At 34.2% G+C, this 22,756-nt stretch overlaps 2 protein-coding genes across 2 annotated transcripts in view; both read left to right on the top strand.

Annotated features, from left to right (window-relative positions):
• LOC104394847 (chromosome unknown open reading frame, human CXorf22) overlaps positions 1 to 21,490 on the top strand; it is a 22,198-nt gene extending 708 nt beyond the window's left edge. Inside the window, 16 exon segments of the mRNA XM_010004486.1 lie at positions 3,058 to 3,209; positions 5,317 to 5,432; positions 7,406 to 7,544; positions 9,683 to 9,911; positions 10,439 to 10,603; positions 10,737 to 10,846; positions 11,415 to 11,569; positions 12,134 to 12,366; positions 13,075 to 13,267; positions 15,897 to 16,110; positions 16,485 to 16,637; positions 18,126 to 18,315; positions 18,423 to 18,519; positions 19,751 to 19,967; positions 20,618 to 20,862; positions 21,309 to 21,490. Of these exon segments, the coding sequence (XP_010002788.1) occupies positions 3,058 to 3,209; positions 5,317 to 5,432; positions 7,406 to 7,544; positions 9,683 to 9,911; positions 10,439 to 10,603; positions 10,737 to 10,846; positions 11,415 to 11,569; positions 12,134 to 12,366; positions 13,075 to 13,267; positions 15,897 to 16,110; positions 16,485 to 16,637; positions 18,126 to 18,315; positions 18,423 to 18,519; positions 19,751 to 19,967; positions 20,618 to 20,862; positions 21,309 to 21,490 (2,790 nt within the window).
• Positions 21,491 to 21,608: 118 nt separating this feature from the next.
• The window catches only part of CHDC2 (calponin homology domain containing 2), an 82,747-nt gene continuing 81,599 nt past the window's right edge, over positions 21,609 to 22,756 (top strand). The window contains exons 1-2 of the mRNA XM_010004487.1: positions 21,609 to 21,614; positions 22,532 to 22,654. Of these exons, the coding sequence (XP_010002789.1) occupies positions 21,609 to 21,614; positions 22,532 to 22,654 (129 nt within the window). The remainder of the gene's footprint in view (positions 21,615 to 22,531; positions 22,655 to 22,756) is intronic.

Genomic DNA, 22,756 nt, shown 5'->3' on the forward strand with positions numbered 1-22,756 from the left:
CAGGTGAGAGGTGTCCGGGAAGGGAGGCGGCGGGTGGTGCCCGCCCCCCTCCGCGGGCCCGGCGGGTGGGGAAGTCGGGGTTTGCCCCTCCCTGGCAGCCTTCGGGGGGCCTTGCGTCGGTGCCGCGCCCCGCACCGCTCCTGCGTGCCGGAGTAACGGTGCTGCCTCGTGGGAACAGCCTGGGCCGGCTGCCTGGGTCTCGCTCCGAGGAAGGGGCTCGCAGCCCCGCCGCCCTGGGCTCGCCAGGCCTCTGCGGCGCAGCACAGGGACGGGGGGACGTGTGTCTGGTGGCGCTGCTTTTGTTTGCTGCGGGTTTGTGGGGACGCGTTTGGCCCCTTGGCTGGGTCCTGTGGAAAGGGCTGTTTGCGCAGGTGTTAGTGCCTGAGTTGTGCCACTTGCAAATGGGAAATGCTACTGTGAGTGCATGAGCTGCTTCTTCAACTGCGTTGAATTTGCCAGTGAATTGGAAATTAGTTTTAAGTAGCTGAATAACTGGATAAACTGGGAAGAATAAGAGGCAATTCTTGGTGCGAAAGTTGTCTGAACTGCTTCTTGTGTCACAGATTGGAAGAAAGGAGCAAGTGTCCTGGTTTGTTTGCTTCTTGTGAGAATATGTAGGTGTTATTTCTACAATACTTGAAAAATGTATTTGAAGATGTTCATCTGAAGCTTCTAAGTCAGAATGAAATTAACTCCAGCCTTCCCAGTTCTATATATTCCCGAGGTTGTGAGCAATTTGAAGAGAGCTTCCTTGTTTGTTAAATCCATGCGTTCAATAGAAGTAAATTGGCTTTCCTGTATGTCTTGCTACATCAAGTCCACTGGTGGTAACAAATTCTACTTAGCTTTGCTGACTGGCTTTGTGCTCTCTAGAAATTTTACTGCTTAAGAAGTCTCAATAAGTTCTTCATTATTTCAGGAGTGTTATATAGAAATGGATCACTTTGCTGTAGTATGAACACTACATTCACAAAGTGTTCTAGGTAAGATGAAGGGCACAACTTTTGAAATTGATTTTGTTAGGATTTCTATAGGTCTGACTGATATTACCTCATTTCTGCGTTGTATTCTTCTAACTTTTTTGTGTGAAGTAATTAATTTTTGGTGCTTGCTTGTGGAGAGCTTGCTCAGAAAAGAGTGGTTTCCAATTCTATTAACTATGTCAAAATTAGGATCAAAGGGTTGAACTGGCACTGGGAGTTTACAGCAACTGGCGTTGCATTCATAGCAACTTGAACTATGAATAGGTATATTCCTGGTTAGTCATCAAAATTATTGTCAGACAATTGAAGGACCTTGGATAATTTCACTGAGCAGTCAGCCTTTCTCTTTTGAGGGCAAGAGTGGCCAAGACTGTGTATGCATTTTATTCTCCCTTACGATTTGCTGATTTGCATGATATATATAAAACTTGATTTTTATTACACTATAACTGAAGAATTTTGGAATGAGCTGGAACCTGATGAGAGTGCTTGATTTGGTAGCACTGCACCTGTTCTAATTTGTTATTTTTCATCAGCCTTGCCAAATTTTTCATGTGTTCCAGAAGGGGAAATACAGACTTAATTTTAGAGAAGAGAAAAGGTTACACAATGATATTTTTTTAGTTTTTGCCTCTCTGAGTAGCTCAGCCCTTTTGCTGAGTATTTTAATGTTATTGTGTATGAAACAATCAATATGATCTGGGACAAGATTCCACCTCGTGCTCAATTCCATAAAAGTCTGTTGTATTGCCCTTCCTCATTCCTTATGCTGCAATCTGTGATCACATCGCTTGGAAGTGAATGACTCATCTGTAAATCTTCTGAGATGTTACATTCACAGAGTACAAAAAAATGAAAAATAACCTTCCTTGAGCTGTCATAGTGCATGGTGAAGAAATGTTTTTCAAGGAATTTAGCTCACAAAGCAGTTTGCCATAGATTTCATTGAAAGCTCTTAGCACAATATGCTAATTTTTCCTTTAGCAGAATAAATATGCGTGGCTGTTTAATTTTCTTTAGACAGGGGAAAAATTTTGCACATTTCAAAATGAAAACATGTCTACTCTTTCAAAATAAGACCTATGATCATGATGTGTATTACATAAGAAATTTCCTTTAGCCGAATGTTTATTCTGCTAGGAAAATTTTAAAGGAATAGAAGATGCTCAGACAATACAATCAACAAGTATTACATTGTATGTTTGCATATTTCAAACATAGTTTAGAACAAAACACTTAAAGAATACTGGGATGACTCTCATAAACAAACATTAATTAAACTGGACATAAAAAGCAGAAGCCTATTGTGCATAAACTGATGTGAATGGTAAGAAGACCAGAGAAGCTCTAGTCCTTGCTTTGTGGCTTTCCTAGGAATGTGGGAACACTGTGTTTCCCACTTCATGCTAATAGATTACTCATGTTTCCTGTTCAAGGGAACACTTGTACAGGGGGTGTTGGATATAAACACATGCTGACAGCCAACAACAAATCCAGAATTATGTTTTGAAGAAGGAGAAAGGTGCTATCTGTCACCTACTTCTGTTTTTTAATATTTCATTTGACCCCCAAAATTGGAGAGGCCATGGGCCTTTTGAGCAGATATTCAAGGTAGCATGAGACTTTCTGTTGACATCAGCTGAATGTTGGTCATACCTAGAGAAAACTCTTGTGCCGCCTCCTTTTGTTGCTGCTTAGGACTGAGACTTAATCCTTCTTACTCAGGTACTAAAAAGGTTCTGCATCGAGTAGCAGCTGTCTTCTGTTGCTTCAGAAGGTTTATGACAACAGCAGGAAAAGCTAGAATTCTCTTGGAAATACAAAAAGTGATATTTTTCTAAACACACTCTTCAGTGTAATTTAATTGATTGTTATTCATTTTGTCTTCCTGTTCTCCTGAAACAGGTCTGGACGTCATTACATAGGAAGAGAAACGTCAGAAAATCCTGCAAATTTAAAATTTGGTTGTGAATTTTTAAATAAATCTGCATATTTTTCTGAAAATGAACAGCATGCATGTGGCTTTTAATCTAGAAATGTTAAACAATAAATTTTTTCTTTTTTTTAATTGCAGTTTAAATTGATTGTGGAAAATCCAAAAAAACCTGTTGCATCTGGACTTCAATTTACAGCTTTTGTGGAGTATTATCCTGAAAGTGAAGAAGATCTTAAAGACAGACTACTTCTTTTAGTAGACGATGACATTTTTCATATCCCCATTCTTGGGTATGATGGTCAAAAGTCCATACGCTGCTCTTTGTATTTGTAGTTCAATCTTGTGTGAAGTTTACTAACATGTCACGTGTGGCTATTTAATTAATCTGTCAATTGTGCTGAAAACAAATATTCTTCCCTTACAAAATTAGTTCTGGTTGCTGTTTTGTTTTGTTTGTTTTTTTTCAGAGCAGCACAAAGGTAAGAAGTAAATTAGAGTGATAACTCTCTAAGATCCTAGAGAGAGTTTGGATTTTTGTTTTTCCTTTATTCTAAGTTGGTTGAGATAATGTCAATACTTTCTAAGTCTGTATCAACATTAAACAAGTTAACATCTACTGTTAATGTCTTCCCTCCTCACTGAACCACTTGTATTTTATAATGTAAGTGGTTACTGAACCACTCTGATTTTATAATAATTGTCTGTGTTTGCAAAACTGGATTATAGGTTATATCTGTTGCCTAATTCTAAGAAGATAGCAAGTGTTTTAGAATAAGGTCACACATTGAAGGATCATTTTCATCCATATGTGTGTGCCTATCTCTCTGTTCGTTTATGGATATATGTATTTTATATTCTATATAGCATAAATATTGTTTGAAAAAAGTAAGCTTCCAAATATATTTTATCAGACATAGGCTAAGTGGTTATTAGAGGATGAGGGGTAGTTGCTTGAAGTACCTTTTTCTCCTTCGTCTATAAAGAGAAATTAGATTGGCAAACTTCTGTTTACTAGTCCAGTTTTTTTATTCTCTTATAATACAGTATTAAACAACGTTATTATGGTTTTCTTTACTGAACTTTAGAGAAATTTAAATGGAAAGCCCTAAATGCATTTCTTTGACTGAAAGGCAGGGAATGACTTTTCATAAGGTAATACAGAACATAGTAATTCAATATGCTTATTTTACTATTAAAATAGCAGTCTCTGAATAAGTGATTCCAACATCTATATTCTTAGAACAAATGGTTAGGGAGGAGGACTTGAATTTATTTATTTGTAAACTTTTTCTTTAAAATTGTGTATCTTTGTTTTTAATTTTTCATGTTTAGTATTGAATTTAATTTTTTATTTTTAATGTTTTGAAAATTTTTAGTAGGGTAGTATTGTAAAGTTAAGAGTGCTTAGGATTATTTGATTATGTTGTGGTTTTTTACTTTCTGTTTAAAAGTGTATGCCTTTAAAAAATATTTTTAATAACATTAAATTATTTCTACTCATGTATCAGTAGTAACGTAGTGAACAGTGATACCAATTTTCCTAAACTGTCAACAGTTGAAATAAGTGACTTTAAAAATGAAGGCTGCCCTTAGATTTACCAAGCTTGGCCATGGAGATTTATTTTTCTTCTCCATTTAGTCTATACTGCAAGTAATGCAGATAAGGAGGTGCAATTGTTCCTGTATGTTCCTATTTGTGGTTAAGAAGAGATAAACTGCTGTGCTGATGTAAAATACCAGTTGTTTTCAAAAACAATTTTATGTGAGATCAGAGATATGATTGTATAAGAAAAAAGTACAAGTTTCTTGAAGAGAGTGTGATCTTTTCATTATTTCTAAGCAGTTCCCAATACAGTGATGCCATCATGCTGGCTGAGCCTCTTAAATAATAAAAATAACTTGTGTTATTATCCACTTTTATCCATTACAAGACATGTTGAAGCTTCATCAAGTGTCTGTGAAAGAAGACTGTAAATTGAAACTGGCATGCATGTTTTCTTTCTGCTTCTAGTTCAGGCAGCTGATAATGAAATATGGTGAATGTTAATTTTGGCCTTATCTTGTGATGTGATTAACTCAAGATAGTTTTATTTGAAGTTCTTTGTACTACAGTAAAGCATTTAAAATTACATGGAAGTGTATACATTCCATTTCAACTAACTGTTTAAAGCGATATTGTTTTTAATTGTCATTAAAGTGAACAGCGTGATATATAGCGTGATAGATCTTTTTTACATTTTATCTGTGTACACTATAGTGTTGAAGTGAGTTGCATAAACACTGTTAGGAGAACTAGGAGAAAATAACTCTTTCATTAGAGTGCTTATTTGATTTTCTTTAAAAATTCAAAAGTATTTTTAAGCTTTGCGACAATATAACCATGTATTTTCTTTGCAGACTAGTTCCATGCTGTTACCTGGAAATTGACTCAGAAATTAATTTTGATGCAGTGATTGCAAACAGTAAAATAATTAGTAAAGAGATTAGTATTGCTAACCTTGGATCATCTCCAGGTAAATATTTAGTATGCATTAAATTATAAATATATTTTATTTTCTTCAAAAATGTAATTTTATGCAAGTTAACACTTCAGTGGCCAAGTAGAAATAACCTGAAGTTCTGGATTATCCAGATCATGAGTATTGTAGCTAAAGGTTCTGTAAACAGCCCATTACTTCTGTAGGCAGTAGTATGTTTTTGCTTAGGGAAGAAAAAATAATTTAGAACTTTGCCAAGTTTTAGGAGTTCTTTAGTTTTGATTCCTATCCGGGAGATGTAAAAATAGCAGTTGAATGTTGTCTTCGTATACCCAACACAAATAGTAGTAAATCATATTTGCTCTTGCTTTATCTTTGTGATTTTGTAACCCCAATAGCTCTCTATTATATATACAGCTACAAGCTCCCTGTACTTTCAGAGTTAAAGTCCTCTAGAATGGGATTGAACTGTATTTCTTACAAGAAGATAAAGAAGTAATTTTATCTTGCTGCAATAGCTTTTGACATTATACACACAACTTTCAAAACAAGCACATCCTTCAACTTCTGTGCGGGTCCTTTCCAAGGACTGTAAGAAACATGGAGAATGAAGCATAATAATCTTTACATGATCTAACTAACTATTTGACTACCCTTTCTGCTGGATAAAGCTGCAGACGCTTTTCTCCAGAAGTAGAGTGGTATCAATGCTCAGCTGCAAACAACAAATTTCAGGCTGTTGATTATTTTTGTTATTCACTAGTGCAGTTTATTGTAGCACATATTATCTTTATTTGCATTAGGCCAAGGCTGTGTGAACATTTGCGTAATAGATTTCCACCAGGAATATTGTACCAAGAGAAAATACAGGATTGTAGAAACACATAGATGGGTTGCAGTATTAAAAAAAATTAAAAATCAAATGTCTGTCTATTTAGAACTTCTTTTTTTTTTTTTTTCCCAAAAAAGCAAGGGAAAAATTGGGGTTTTGTAGCTAGCTCAATTCAAAGATGTAGTATATGTAGTTTGTCATTGGCTCTTACTCATACATACTAACTTCTTTGTTTGCAGAATTAGATAAAGGAAATGAAATAACCTGCATAACATATGCATCTACAACTCACTTGCATGATTTGAAATTTCGCATGTTGTATAGGAACCATTTCTAGTTATAAACCCTGTTGCATGATGAATGTGGGCATTATGGTGGAGTTTTGCAGAATAGGACCCAGGCAAAATTAGAATTAAAGTGGTGGTTAGTGAAGCACATCTTGAGGCAAAGGAGTAGCTGCTGAATCTATGTTTCTGAAGGCTCTGTAAATTGTAATACAGCAGACTGCACCAACAGGCAGCACGTGGACTGTATCAGCAGGGTGAGTGGCTGTATGCTGGCCTGTGACTCAAGGAATGTATTTCACAGGTTACCCTTTGCACAAAACGAGTCCTTTGTTCTTCCTTCTGATCTCATATCTATTTTCCAAGGTCAAAAAGTGCATTATTCCTGCAACATTTGAAATGATTCCTTGCTGACTATGATATAACGATAAATAATTAGTGCTGCTGTACACACTAATAAACAATATTTTTTTCACATTTAAAAATATTTTTTATAACCTAGAAATATTCACTGTGCTCTACTGCAATAAATTGTGTTCTGCACATACTAAATGATGGAAACTACTGTTAGTTGCAATGTGCACTAAACTTTCTGGCTATGGGAACTTCTTAGAGCTCTGTATGAAGTATCCCATAACTTACAAAATGTTATTTGGAGCTGATTTACGAGATACTCACTTTTGTCTGGAATGTTTGGAATGTAATATTTAAATAAACCCTGGAAATAATTATCTACTATGTGTTAGAAATAGTTTTGAAAAAGATTAGCTCTGCATTTCCTGTTCCATAGGAAAAAGTACTGCTTGTGAATACCTGTGTTAGGTGTTTTGTAATTCCAAATGTGAAATAGAAAAATGTGTGTAACGTTCTGTTTATTATTCTGTTTCTTTTAGGTACATTTAAAATATCATATGATGGGGATGTCCTGCTTAACATTGAACCTACAAGTGGAGTGGTAGAGCCAGAGTCTAGAAAGACCATTAAAGTAGATATCTGCACAGATGTACCCAGAGTCATCAAAGAAGTGATAGAGTGAGTGTATGACTGAAGAACTCCAGCTCTATGAATTATATTTTTGTCTGTTATTAGTTCCAGTTTTTGTTATGAACTTTTATTTGCAATATTTAAGCTCCTAGGTATCAGTTGCTATCTTATACATTTATTTTTATTCAGTTGATTTGGTGATTATATTCTCTTCATGGAACAGTGATGTGTAAGTTGCGTACTTATCTGTTTCATTAAAGATCTCTCATAAGCCATAATGATATGGGATATTTGCACATTTCTCAGTGCATGACTAACCAAGAACATTTGTATCTGTCACCTTTCTGTATATCCTGTTTTCCTTATTTTTTTTAGCTTCTGTAACTTTGATATTTTTCATTTGGCTCTGTGTGTTTCAAGAGTCTCAGAAACATTATGTTCATTATGTTCTTTGGTGTATTTTATTTTAAATGGAGGATATGTATTTTCAACCACCAACTCTTTTCAGAACAGACTATTTTTAAATACCTACCTTGTCTTTTTTGAAATAGTGAATATAGGTGTTTTAGGAAATGCCAGAATCTGAAAGTGGATACCAACCCGGAAAGTTCTTTTCAATCCTGTTTTCTGTTAATAGTGAATAGAACAAGGTTACTTTTTTACTTTGGGGAGGAAGGGGGGTGTTTCCTGTTTTTAATTATCAATTCAATAACTTTAAAAATAGAAAATAATTAATTTTCAAATTATTAGGTGTATTACCTAAAGTTTAGTTCTTCCTGTTCTTGCTTTTGTAGCCTGTTGGAAAATGACATGAAATGAAAGGAGAAAAAATTTGTTAGACTGTCAGGGAAAATAATATCTGTGTTTTGCCTCACACTTATACCTTCTTTCTTATGGTGTTTTTCTTGGTTACTGAGTGTCAGCCTTTCAGTTGTGAAGCATCATACTTTCTGCCTTCCCTTTACTAACCAGGCTACCACCACTATTTTATTCACCCCATCTGGGTTAAAAGTCTATTGTTGCCTGCAGCCTAGTATGCAGTTTATCTATTAAACTGAAAAGCATAACCACACAAGCTCAGATCTCATCATTCACCCATTCCCTGCCTTAAATTCTTCATAATTCTGTCAGTGAATTTACCATTTCTTAGTAGTCATTGCCATATTCTTTAGACTAAACAAAATCTTTAGTTTCCTTGTCAAGCTTTGCACAAATACATAAACCTATGTATATGTGTATATGTATTGTTATGCAAATAGAGTATTATTGAAAGTCTTACAGTGGGCTTTTGAATTTGAGAAATAGTACCATTTTGGTGAAAACACCCTGCTTGTTTCAATTTGTCTCGTCCTCTAGAAGTTTTTTTCTATGCATAAACAAAACTTTTTTCAGAGGAATCTACTCTTATACTTTTTTTGAGATTTCTTTTCTGTCTCAGAGAATCCCATAATCATGCTTCAGAAACTGAGCAATGAAATTGAATGTTTGAGATCCTCTCCCAGATCCCTTCTGTAGTTATGTAGTTATGTGACTATTCAAAACAAAGATTTTTAAAAATTATTTTATTTCCAGCTTAGCAGCCATTCAAAAAGATAGTTAACTCATTTTGACAATGTTACAGCATTAAATTTGATTCTTTTTGGCAAAAAGAACAAATAATCTTTGTTCTGGTAGAATTCCAATAAATCTCAATCTCTATATGGTCCTTTTGGTGTTTTGTGATATCATCAGTATCAAGCATTCAGGCAGGAACAGCAGAAGTTCGTTTATGCTTATTCAGATGAACTCCTAGCTCCAACTGCCTATGAGCAAATTACTAAGTATATGCCAAAACTGGTATCTAGATACAAAGATTCTCAGAAATAAGAACAGTATATTCTTTTGAGATGTCATTCCTATTGTTTCAAACATTAAAAAAGGGAAAAAAATTAAAAAGCTACCCAAAACTCCACCATGTCACGTGTCATTCTTCCTGATTGCTAATATACCTGTAAGACATTGCATTGCCAAGCACACTAATTATTTTTTTCTAATTCCCCCTCTCTGCTGTTTAGTTCATCTACGGAAAGCCAGTGATTAAGTGCTCTGATTTGGTTCAGTTTTGTGTAGGTTGTAATATAAAGCAAGCAGATTATTTCTAACACTTTTCTACATTAAGTATTGCTGCTTGCGACTTTTACTGACAGAGTGGAGTTGGAAGGTCATGGCTGCACTGAAGTATGGATCAAAGGTGTTGTGGTTAAACAAGTTCTCAAAGTTCTGGGAGTGTCTTCTGGAAATATAGTGGAATGCATTAACTTCGGACCAGTTTACTTCGGGTCTTCAAAGACTGAACAAGTATCTTTATACAATGAAAGTCCTCAGTGTATCGATTGGGTAGCAGTACTTGAAGACAATGCCATTGGAGGAGAGATGGTAAGAAGCTGTTCTGATTTTGATTTTAGTTGAAAACTTGTTTTCATTTCTGCTCTTGCATTTCTACTATAATTTAACCCTGGAACTAAGTTTTTCAGTTACTTCTGTTTCACAGTAAGACATCTTAATATTAACAATGTTAGATGTGTTCCCTCATGTTTTTTGATGCCTTTTGGGTTTTTGAGTGGTTTTGTTTCACCTACTGACTTTCTCATTCGGTAGGAGTGATCAACATATATTTTGGTATTCTAAGATGTTAACTATCAGTGGCTTCACGTGTTTTTCTCACATAGTGAAATCATTATCATTTGAATGAGCTACATCTTTGAAAAAGGGAATTCAAAACATTAACAAGAAACCAATGTTTAAAAATTAGGTTAGGTAGCCATGGGATAGATAACTATGTCAGTGCTATTACTTCAGTTCTGTCTTTCTACTTGTATGTCTAGGAAAAAAAACCCAAACCAAACACAGAAGGGAAAGCAGAACAGGCTGAACTATTCAACTTTTTTTTTTTTTTTTTTTAGGGAACAGATCTTCAGAGGAGTGCAGATGCTGTTTTACAAGACTTAAGCCTCAAAAACAAAACAGGAGATGTAGATGTTTGCACCTTGATCTTTTGCATCCCTAATCAAGGAACCTTGCTACCTTATGAGAAATCTTTGGTTACATTGTGCTTTAGTCCGAAGTGAGTGAGTGGTCCAAATTAGACACACATATAACTTGATTGGTCTAAACTATTCTTTAAAGAGCTGTGTTAGAATAATTTTAATGTGTCTGCAGTTTGCTTTCTGAACAGCTTCTTGTGTATTTATGTGTTAAAAGGAATTGCTTGGCATGATACTACAAAAAGCAAAGTCTGAAGTGATTATGTGGAAGATGTTTTATAATACGTTAAGGATATATTTGAACCAAAAATTGGTTAAACTTGTTTTGTAAGAAGGAGAATTTTATTATATTTTGCCAAGAAAACCAATCACAGCTCCCATTAAATATGGTTAAACTCTAAAGGTTTTTGAGAAAGTTCTACAGTGTTAAATTAAATGCCTTTTGAATGACTGAAGATTTATTTTGTGAAGATATAGCCTATGTGCAGCATTATGAAAGAATATATATATATATATTTCATCATCAAGGGCCTGAAACATTTTGGAGAGCTTTCATTCCATTAAAAAAGAAAAAAGTAAGCATAAAGGAACATATCTTCTTTAGATAAGGAAAATAAAAAGAAAATGCACTTTTTCCATTTTCCCTTACTTGAACTCTAATTATAAGTTGTTATTATTATGTGTGTAATTTTAATTTAGAAAACTGTTGTAGGCTAGGAGAGATATCAAATAACTACTATAATAAGACTACAGATATTGTTGAGCTTGAATTTGTTACTGTTCCATTTTCTGAAAGGAATTTTAGAAGTCTGAGTGGGTGGTGAATATTAAGCCTTTATTTTTTTTGTGGGTTAGGGTTTGATATTGGGTTTTTCCCCTCCCATCTTATAATTAGAGATTGTGACTCTTACAGAAAATTTGAAACGGACTTCGAAGTGAATGACTCATCACTGAAGCAAGACTATGTACTGTTTCTGAGATTTGAAACCGTTGGGTGTAAAGATGATTATCTGCAGGCCCTCAGTGATGGTGATGCCACAGCAATCACAAGTAGGTTATCAGAAATGTATAGACACCATCAGACACTTATATATGGATGATAAAACTGCCAATTTTTTAATTGAAAAAAACCCAAACTTAATTGCCTTAGCAGTTTTATGGGAAACCTCTGCTTATTGTATTTATGGCAATACATCTCTAATGCTTTAGAACCAAAACCTCTTTGAACAGTGAGTGGAAAGAAGGAGGGAGTCATATGTGTCATGAACACACCTGCCAGTAGTGAATACCTAGAACTTAATTATAAATTTGAAGGTTTGGAGGACAAAAAAACCCCAGCCACTTGAAGGTCACCAGCACTTTGGTAGTACCAGTTTTGTACATTTTCTAGTGAAAATTTGTTGGCCCTCAACTTCCTTGATGAGGGAATATGTTATCTAACAGCCATTATAAGTAAGCATGTCTGTGTTAAGTTTATAGAAAATTGCATTATAAATCAAATTGTATTACAGTATTGTTTTGTTTTTGCAAGTATACTACTATGACTTTTCTGTTTGTAAGATAATAGGTGTGTCAAGTTTTTTGTTTGTTATATTTTGTGTTTGTCTAACGCAGAGAATCATCATCACACAGAGTTAGCTTTGACAGGTTCTGGGCTTCCTGTCCTGCTAACTTTTAATCCAGGACCAGTTATTAAGTTTATGGACTGTTTCATGGGTGAACAAACACAAGTTCTATGCACACTCAAAAATGAATCTGAGTTTCTTCCAGTAACATTCAGCTTCCAGAAGACTGCTCATTTTAATATTTCTCCTGAAAAAGGAAAAATTAAAAAAAAATCTGCAAAGGTAATTGCGTCATTCCTTTTGATTATGTAGTTAAGAAGATTACTTTAGGGTTGCCAGCAATTGAATTTATTTAAAGTAAAGCAGAACAATTGCATTTCAGTAGCCATGATGTTTAATATCAGCCAAATATATTCTTTTTTTTCTCCTGGTGTATAATGTTTTAATGCCTTTCCTGCTTCCAGAAAGCAACAAGTATTGTTTTAAATTTGGAAAAAATAATTGTAGTACTAAAGAAACTTTATCCAGGTTTTGCTTGGCTTTATATTTTTTTATATTTTATTGCCTTGAGCAGACTGATTTATACCCAGATCTTTGTGGAATCCTTTTAATTTTTTTCATTTATTTAATTTATTTCAGTAAATCACAAAGACTTGAGTAGTGGAACCTTTTTTTTTAATGGAAGAAACTTTGCCAAATTTAAGTAACATTTATAATATCCCAAACCTGTAACTCAGGGCACAAGGGAGCATGATTTGTCCCAGAAATGAGGAAGTGAGACTTTTTTTGGTGTTCTAATGTGTAGCAGTTTTATATTTCTTTATATTGCAAATTTATGACTGGCAGTTGGCATATTCTAAAAACCCAGTTTTCAATACCTGTCTTAGAAATAAGTTTGGAGAAAAGTGATTCAATGAAATAGAGAATTACACAAAACTTTTCACTTTGTTTTTCTGCCTCATGTGTCTCATAATCACTTTTCTTTTCCAGGATGTGATATTTTCATTTTCTCCACATCAGATAGGAATAATGAAAGTGAAGCAAGTTGTCGATATCATGGATACAGGAATAGAGAAAAATAATTCACAGGTTTCAAAACTGAAATCTTTTCAGCAAGTGTATTTGAACTTTATTGGTGTGTGCAAATCTAAACGAAAAAACATTCTATTCAAAATTAATCCTGGTAAGATGCTAAATACATAAGTGACAAGTGATAAAATGTCTTAAAAGTACATTTTTAATATTTTAAAAGAGAATTTTGAAGTATTTTGATTTTATTTTTAAAAAATAGCATCTCTTTGGGAGCTGAGAGAATGCTTAATGGTATGATATACACCCATAAGAGGATAAAACTATGGCAAAAGTAATGGTTAACCCCCTTCATATTTTAAGAAAACCTGAACTATTAAAAAGTATTTTTTCATCATATGATTATTTAACTTGTATAAATCAGAAAATAAGAGCTTCAGTTTTTTGCAGCAATGCCATTACACAGTGTCAATATGTTTCAGTTGTAAGAGATGGGTAAAGCACAAAAATAAGTCGGGAAAGATAACAGGGTATTCTTTATTCATCGAAAGTTACTACTGCCAGATGATTTGCCAGTTAATAGAACCTGCTACCTGTCCTGTATCCATTGATTGTTCCCATCCTATGAAGCTTATGCTAACCTAAAGAATCTTTCAGGATATGCACTAATTAGTCTCTTAACTTGTTCCTTGTGTTCCTAACGTGTCTCATGAACTACTTTACAGTACATTTACTAACCCTGTTACCAAATTTCAAAACCAGCCATGGGAAATGTAGCTTTTTCATGCATCAAATATGCCCTGGCCTCTGCAGGTATTAGTGCAACAGGGCTGTCCTGATCATTGGTGCATCTACTTTCTGTGTGTAGATAGGAAAGGGAGCTTGAATACTCTTTAAATGACTGTTGCCCACTTGAAGATGGGATATTAGGAAAAAATTATCAAAAGTGTTGTCAAGCACTTGGAACCATCTGCCCAGGAATGTGGTTGAGTCACCATCCCTGGAGGTAGATATGGTGATTAGGGACATTGTTTAGTGGTGGACTTGACAGTGCTGGGTTAACTGTTAAACTTGATCATCTTAAAGGTCTTTTCCAACCAAAACAATTCTATGATTCAGATGGTATAAGATGTACTCACTAATAAAAAAAAAAAGAGGGCAATACCCATTTTTGGGAGCCTACAGGAAAGCTGGGGAGGGTCTTTTCACAGGGGCTTGAAGTGAGAGGACGAAGGGTAATGGTTTTAAGCTGAAAGAAGAGAGATTTAGGTTAGAGATCAGGTGTAAATTCTTCAGTGTAAAGGTGGTAAGACACTGGAACAGGCTGCCCAGAGATGTTGTGGGGGGTCCATGCCTGGAGGTATTCAAGGGCAGGTTGGATGGGGCTCTGAGCAGCCTGTTCTAGTGGGAGGTGTTCCTGCCCCTGCAGGGGAGTTGGAACTCGATGATTTAAGGTCCCTTCCAACTCAAAAAATTCTGTGATTCTGAGATTTTTTTTCAAAGAGAGCATTTTGGGAAAGTAAAAAGGGAAGTAGAAAGTTACTGCTTTGCTTTGGAAAACGCTGTCCATTCTACAAATATCAAAATGGTTTACAAGAAGGTATTTCAAATCCAGGGCAAACAAGAATTGATGAGAAACTAGTTTTGCAGTTTCTGGGTTCTATTGTTGAAATCCAGAACCTTTGCAGGTTGTTTTTTTTTTTTCCTTCAAAAACATGATTAAAATATGTTTGTATGGATCAAAGACTTAATGTAGTATATAAATTTTGTCACCTCTTCTAAATGCTCTTGTTTACCTTTTGCTCTATTAATGTTCCTTTTCTGCTCCTGTCTGCACGTTTATAAAGAGCTTATGAGTGGTATCTGCACTCTATAGGCTACTGATGTCTGTGTTTTGCTTTTAAGCTTCACTGAAGTGTGGAGGAAAAGTGAGTTTTTTCAGATCCTTCTATAAATGAGTTCTATGTCTTTCTGTTTTCCTAGTCTCTGTGGATGAGTATATGTACTTATCTCCCTGTATTCTCTGAAGAGGGGAAGGGACCTGAAAGAAGCTTCTTTCAATCTGTGCCTCCCCGAGCTGTGGAAGTTTTAGTCACTCCTCTAATTTGGAGGATGGAAAGTAGGGGTTTCCTTGGTAGTAATTTTTAGTAGAACTACAGCAGATAAAACCAATATGTTTAATGTATCTGGAATTTTTGCAGGTGAGGGTGGAAGGAGCAGTTGAAGAATAGATTGATGTATTTAGTTATTTATTTCTTCATTTATAGTACATCTTTAAATGTATATTTTTATGTAAGGAGAGGTGAGAAAATGCATAGCCTAATTTCTGAAATAATTATTCTCATTATTGTGTATGTGCTTTTCTAAAACTAGAGTGAAAAAGATCTGAGCTCTCTCTCTTGTGGTAGCTTGGGAGTTCTTTGTTAAAAATCATGCCTGTGTGCAGCAGCCCTTAAGGCAAGCTTCAGGAGAGTATAGTAACAGGCAGCTCTGGGTGTTCAGTTACTTGCATGTCGAAGACAAAGCATCACAGCTGGATATAGTAATAGTGGTTTGGGATCTTGTATTATCCTGTGCTCTAGGCCATAGAAGGTGTTTTGCTGATAGAATGGTCTGATTGCCATCATCTCTTTTGTCTGAGAAAAGCATAATGGGATGAGTGCCTGGTTGTTGGGTTACTGTATAAACGAAGAAGCAAAGTATAAGTTATTAAACAATTTTCTAGTACTTTCAATTTTGTTTAAAAAGTATAAATATATGTAATGTTTCATTTTAATTTGAAGGTATAACACCAATGATTTCCAATGCAACTGGACAGTTTGTAGCTGATAGCACAGGACAGAGCTCTGATAAAGCACCTGTGGCATTACTTCAATCAGCCCAAACACAAATTCACACTCACCGGATAAACAGGAATTGTAAGGATGATGCACTTATAGCTTTTCCTAATGACCGTGCAGCCAGCATTAGGCCTAGTGAATGGAATAAAAAGTACAGGTAAAAATTCCACAAATATCATATTTAAAAATACATTTTATACATTTTGTATAGTAGATCAAGATTAGTTACTCATATGAGAGTTTACTGTGTTTAATTTTTCAGGCTGAGAGTTCTTTAAAATTAATAGCATTTTACTTAACCTTTTGCACATAAACTTCTTGAATTACTTATGTGAAACTACAAACGTAGCTATTACAGTTTCAATATTTCTTTTTTATGGTTGCCTTTACAAGGTCAAATATTAAAAATTAGATATGATAAAAAGTTTGCAATAAAATATATATGTAGCAAATACAATATGTTTTCATTCTAACAAGACCCAGAATCTTTTTATGCATGTAGTGAAACTACAATTCTCTTCAAATCTTTAGGACTATTTTCACAAAGACTGGGAGATATAACTATATAGATCCAGAGTTTTGTTATACTGACTGTGAACGACTTTCTAAAGAAGCACATGAGGAATACTACGCAGACTTCATTTCTAGTTTAAGACAGCGTCGTTTACAGAAAGAAGGTGTTAGGTAAGACGGGATTTAAAGGAGAAGTGAATACTTAAGGCTCACCTGAAAAATGTGTGTTTAGACATTCAGAATTAACTTAGTGGCACCAATCATATTCCTGAATTTGTCCCATGATGAAATGCTTTGTGGTTGTGGGACCTTAATTTATAATGCCTTCAAAACTTGTTTTGTGCAAATGTTCATTTAGACATTTAGAGCTTGCTTTCTGGGAAAAATGTCAGAGAGGCATGGAACTTGAAATTAAACTTAAAATAAACTTAAAATAAGATGCCCAGTTTTAAAAAGACTTGGTTATGGTTAATAGGAAAAAAACAGCAATTATTGTCTTGGATTCTCTTTTCTTTTTATATAATACATTATCTATAATAAAAACTGGTATGCCTAGCTGACCCAAAGTAATGGATTAAGTACGTAACTTATTATAAAATTTGTGGAATTTAGCAGATAAAATTCAAGGTTTGTATTGGTCTTCTAGCCTTATCTTAGAGTAAATTCTCAATTTATGAATTTGTGTATTTAGTTGGTGTGCTGTGGAGCAAAGTAATGGAAAAGAAGAACTGACAGCTCTGCTACATTAAAAAGTTTATTAAAAATAACAAAAAAAAAGCCTGTAAAGCTTCTAAAACAACATAATTAATACCTTAAAATTGTTCAGTTTGCAGGAACCATTATTTAAAAATTAATCCTGCCAGTGTATTATTCTTTTAATCTTAGTTTACCATGCTCTGTGTGCATAAACAACATGATTTGGCCAAGGTCTGCAGAGCTGGATTTATTTTATTTTTATGCATGCTCATGATATATGGTTTTCTTGAAAGAAACTGGTGTTATGTAGTGGGTGAACTGTTGTTTATGTGACCATAACTTAAATATTCAAGGTATATTGCAAGAGCAGCAAGAACAGAAAGAAAAATTTCACAGTCATCAGATAAATTTCACTTTTACTGCCAAACATAGTAATGTTTTTCTGAGTACTTGATACGAAACATCTGTGTAAGATCTCTGGAAGTTTCAGATCTCTTGGTTGCAGGGGAAATGGATTGAGTGGAATTGAACTTTGACCAAGAAAAGTTAATTGCTCTGAAAATTAGGTTGTAAGTTGTCCAGTTCAGACATATATAACTGAAGGATCTTTGTAATATTGCCATTTGCTAATTTTTAAGTGCTTGACTTTGCAGCTTAATTGTTCTCAAGGAGGTATTTTAGGTATTTTATAAAATGTTTATATTTGGTAGCCATAATGCTTGTAACCTATTTAGCTAAGCAATTGCTACAAATTGCAACAGATGTTCATCCTTGCCTCAACAATACAATTAAAGACTTTTTCAAGGTATTTTCTGTACTTTAGGGTTTTTTAAATAATGAAATATTCCTACTTAAACTACTATTTGTTGTCTTTAAAAATCTTAAATAGTTTAATGTATAGAACATGAAATGCTCAAGGCTCTATCCATAATTTTTTTTTTTTTTTTTTTGCCTCCCCTGTAGGCAGTTTTATATTTATAATAATTCTGTGAGCATAGGCCTTAAACCAGCTGAAGGGCTTATGTCACCAAAGCTCTCAATCACAAATCTTGAAAAGGAGAAGCTACAATTAAAAATGCTTCCTAGAGATAAGAATTGCCTATTAACAAGTGAAAAACTGTCAGGAGCTGGTTATAAATCTTCAATCAAAGGAGTAAGTTAAATGCTTGAGTAGTAATATAAGCATAATATGTTTACCATGTTAAAAAACACATCAGAATCACGGCTTTGTTCTGAGAAGGTGTCTTATGCTCATCACAGATTTGGAGTAGACTCAGTGCTATGCCATCTTCTACCCAAGAGAAGAAAGATTGTAGTCTAACTTTGACACCCAAACAGCTTCATCAAATACTAATTGGTAAGATTTTAAATTTGATTACTAAACTGATATAATTTTTACAAAGGCACTTACTTATAGTAACACAATTTATGTTCATAAATGTTTACCCTAGAAAAATGTCTTAAATTGGTGTCAGCTTGATATTTCATGCAATGCTTAACTACAGCTTTGTACTACACAGAAAATACTGAGATATGAAGAAATATGAATATGTAAAAGGAGAGCTTGCTTTAAAATCTGCTCATACTACAGCTTATTATAGAGAAATCACTACAGCATAGTATGAGGGTTGTTTATATAATTATGCCTTGGTATTGGGTAGTATCTGGACCACCATGAATATCAGCAAGATTCCTGGGAATATTCAGAATGTTTCTGGGAATTAACAGTAAACAGTGATAATCTAGAAAAGTAAAACTTGCTCAGGATCTTCCTTCAAAGTAGTTTCAGTGGAATGCTCTATGATAGGGAGTAAGACTTTCCAAAGTCTGTGAGGGACTCATCTATTATCAACACTTGTTACTGAAACTGGTCTCTTATAAATTGAATTTTGTCAGTAAGATTCTTTAGGAGCAAAGGGAAAATTTTCAGTACTTTCTAGACTTTTTTTTTTCCCTATTTTCAGTGAAGCCAGAATTTGAACAGTGTAGCTGTGTATACTTGGGAAAGGTAGAATAAGATAAATATATTAATACAAAAAATACTTAGAATTTTGTAAGATGTTTGATTAGTGCCATGAGCACTAAAATTTGCAGACCAGAATAAAAACTGGTGACAGCAGTAAAAAAAGTGTTGAGATAAAAAAAGTGTTGAGATATTGCTGTCACCATCAAATTACATGCATTATTAAACTGAATGGTCACACATCAGGAAGCAAAAAAGAGGTTAAGTATATAAAATCTCAGATAATTTCTGCTTGTATAGTAATTAAAATATCTGATTAATAAAAGGAAATATGGTTATTAAGAATGCCTTTTGTAAAAAGCACATTGCTTTTCCTATTTTAAGAATATGGACAGAATTAAGAAAAAATGTTGGTGTTGGCTTTTGAGTTGTACTACTGAAAACATTCACAGAACAGGTGTGGCATTTACTTCCAAATTTTAGTGTGAATTTGTTTTGCTACAGGATTTTCCTAGCTAACTAATCCTGTAATTTGAAGAACTAAAATGTTTTGATTGTGATGTTTTAGTAGTTATGCTTCCTTACATTAACTCTTTAATGTTAAATATCTTATTATATATTCCAGGTCCTTCTACTATAGATTTTGGTGATGTTTGTGTACGTTCTCCAACAACCAGAAAACTGCACATCATCAATAACTTGTTAGTTAATATATGGATACAAATTGAGATTGAAATTGATGAATTGCAGCAGACAGGTCCGTTATCTCAGGTGGTGCCTCCTCTTACAAAGACAGATATTCCAATTGTATTTGAGACAAACAGTCTTGGAATGTTTAAAAGGTAAGGCTTATTCGTCTTGATTTATGTGTTTCCTTTGCAGTAGTAAAATGAAAAAATAAAATCACGTAGCTGGTTTAAACTCACTGTAAGTTTTAATGGTGTAGTCTCATTTGGAGTGGTGCTGAAATAATTAACATAGTTTTATGTTGCAAAATTTTGCTAGTATATTAATGTTTCTTAGGACTTAAAAAAAAAAAAAAGCAACAACACATTGAACTGTCAAAAGCCCACATGGCCAGGGGTTAATCAGGGAAAAAAGTTTGCCATTACAGTGTATTTGTTAGGGGACATTTTAAGGAAAATACGGTGCTCGTTCTGGCATAGGTTTGCATCACTGCACCTGAGCTCGCATCTTGTGATGCACCTTAGAGGCAAACTGTTTTCTGGCATTCTGGTAGGGAGATGGAACTCTCACTTTACTAATGCTGCAAAAATGGCTGTATGAGGCTGATCATTCTTTGGGATGATCTTCACCTTTGCCATGATTTAAGTTGTGTGCAAAACAATTAAAAATTGCTTTCTCTTGTCAGTCGTAATTGTGTGTTCACAGTCAATTTTATTTTCTTGCTAATGGTCACATTTCACATGTACTTGACTAAAACATAATAAATATAAAAGTACATATTTTTCAATATTTTTATGTATTACAGGTCTTTCAATTACACAATAAACAACCAACACGCTGGGCATGTGCTGGCAGTTGCAAAAGCAGTATCTGTTGAACTGGAGCTGTCTGCAAGGGAACTCGTCTTAAATCCTATTCCTGGTTACCTAGCAGAGACAGAATTTAGAACAACTGTCACAGTGTACAATCATAGAAATGGTCCTGCTGAGTTTACCTGGAACCCTGTAATTACAGATGGAGGAACTGCATTTTCTATACAGCCAGCCAGAGGTATACTATGGAAGAACAGTATGCGTGCACATATCTTAAATGTCAATAATCTTAAATAAGGCAAATATTTAGCTGGTGCTATAAACTATGTTTTTTTATTTGGGTCAGTATCAGTGTATCCCAAAAGTAGTATCAGATCAGAGTATTAATACCACAGCAGCACTCCCTGTATAAGCTCCATCCTGAGTGCATACTCAGTTGACATTACACAGTTCAAACAAGATTTGCAGGATACTAATAAACAGTTTATGCAATTGTCATAAGAATTCAGAACCTAATTTTACTTTCTACAGAATACTGCTCAACACCTTCGAAAAGTAGGCTTAGTCTTCAGTAATAGAAGGTAATTTCACTTTAATGGGCTTATGTTATTTCTAATTATATAATGTAACTTCATAATTGTGCATGTGTATGCTGTAGCCTATAAATTATGAACATTTTTCTAGGCTTTCTGGAGGCCTACAGAGATTTGGAGTGTGAAGTTGTTTGGCACCCACGGTTCAGCTCTCCAAAGGCAGCAGAATTCAACTTATGTGTGCGTAAAGGAAACACAATTAAGTTGAAATGTTTTGCAAAGGTAACAATTCATACAGCAGATTTAGAGAAGCAAAATGTGTGGTTATTTTAAACAAGTAATTTCTTAAATGTATTTCTGTTATCACATATTCAGAAAACTATTTTTAATTTTACATGACTTAGATTTGACATGTTTATCAAAAGAATATTGCTTTAAAGATTATGACACGATGAAGGTAAGACAGAGTATTTGCCTTTTCCTTCCTTTCAATTATATACTTCCTTTGACATAACAACTTAGTGATCCTTACATATTAAGTGATAATTGTTCTTCTTAACTCCCTTAGTTTACCTAAACAAAGATTGAGAGGTGGTAGTTCTTTAGACAGATATTAAAGGTATAAAAATCTCTCTATATGTGTGAAGTTATCTTTGAGAGCTTCAGGGCAACAACAGGCTGCAATGTAATTTTGTTTTGTTATTTGAACATGCTATATGGTAATTTGAAAAGCAGTGTTTTGGATAGTCTGCACAGTGGAATTCAGCATTGGTTAATCATTATTATATTATGTTACAGGGAGTGTGAAGGAGACAGACTTTAAAAAATATGTTCTACTGGCTGCATATTCTAGTACTTCCATTTTGGAAGACAAGAAAACTTTTCCCTTCTTTTTGATGTGCTTGCTTTCTCTTTTATGTATTTTTTTTCCCAGTAGCTTTTTCTTTTTTCCCCCTTCTTTTGAAGCCTTGGCAATTGCCTTATGTTAACGAGGATGTGTGTAAATTAAAATACTGGTGTTTCTGCTGATATTAAAATCTCTCAAGTATCATGTCCTGATCACATATTTAGAATTAAAAGAAATCTTGGAGCTTGTGGTGTAAGATTATATTTAATAACAATATTTTAATTTGTCTTGAAATTATTCCAGAAATATCTCTTAGTTTGTATCTGTTCACTTTGAATCTAGATAAGTTCAATACACGGAGTAAATCTTGTCTCACTTTTAATCTGTATTTGTCTATTTGAATACATCTAATTTATGCATTTCCACAAGTATGTTGGCTCAATACGTATTGAAAAGAAAATTAGGCTGAATTATATACTTAAACTTAGTAATATGTTATTTAATTTGCTTGTTTTCTCTTTTTATAGCTTGGTACTACAAAGGTTCAGTTTATAAAGCAAAGGATATCCTTCAGTCATAGTCCACTGGGTTTATCTACTTGTAAGTCAGCCCTTCTTCAGAACATAGGACACAATCATGCATACTTCCAAGTAAGCTAGAATTATTTTTAGCATATTTAACTTCTTGGGGTGAGGAGGAAGAAGGGGGTTCATTTTATCAGCTCATGTTGCAGTTTTTGTTCTCAGCTATTA

Source organism: Chaetura pelagica, unplaced genomic scaffold (genome assembly GCF_000747805.2).
Source record: "Chaetura pelagica isolate M959 unplaced genomic scaffold, ChaPel_1.0 scaffold308, whole genome shotgun sequence".
Lineage (NCBI taxonomy): Eukaryota > Metazoa > Chordata > Aves > Apodiformes > Apodidae > Chaetura > Chaetura pelagica.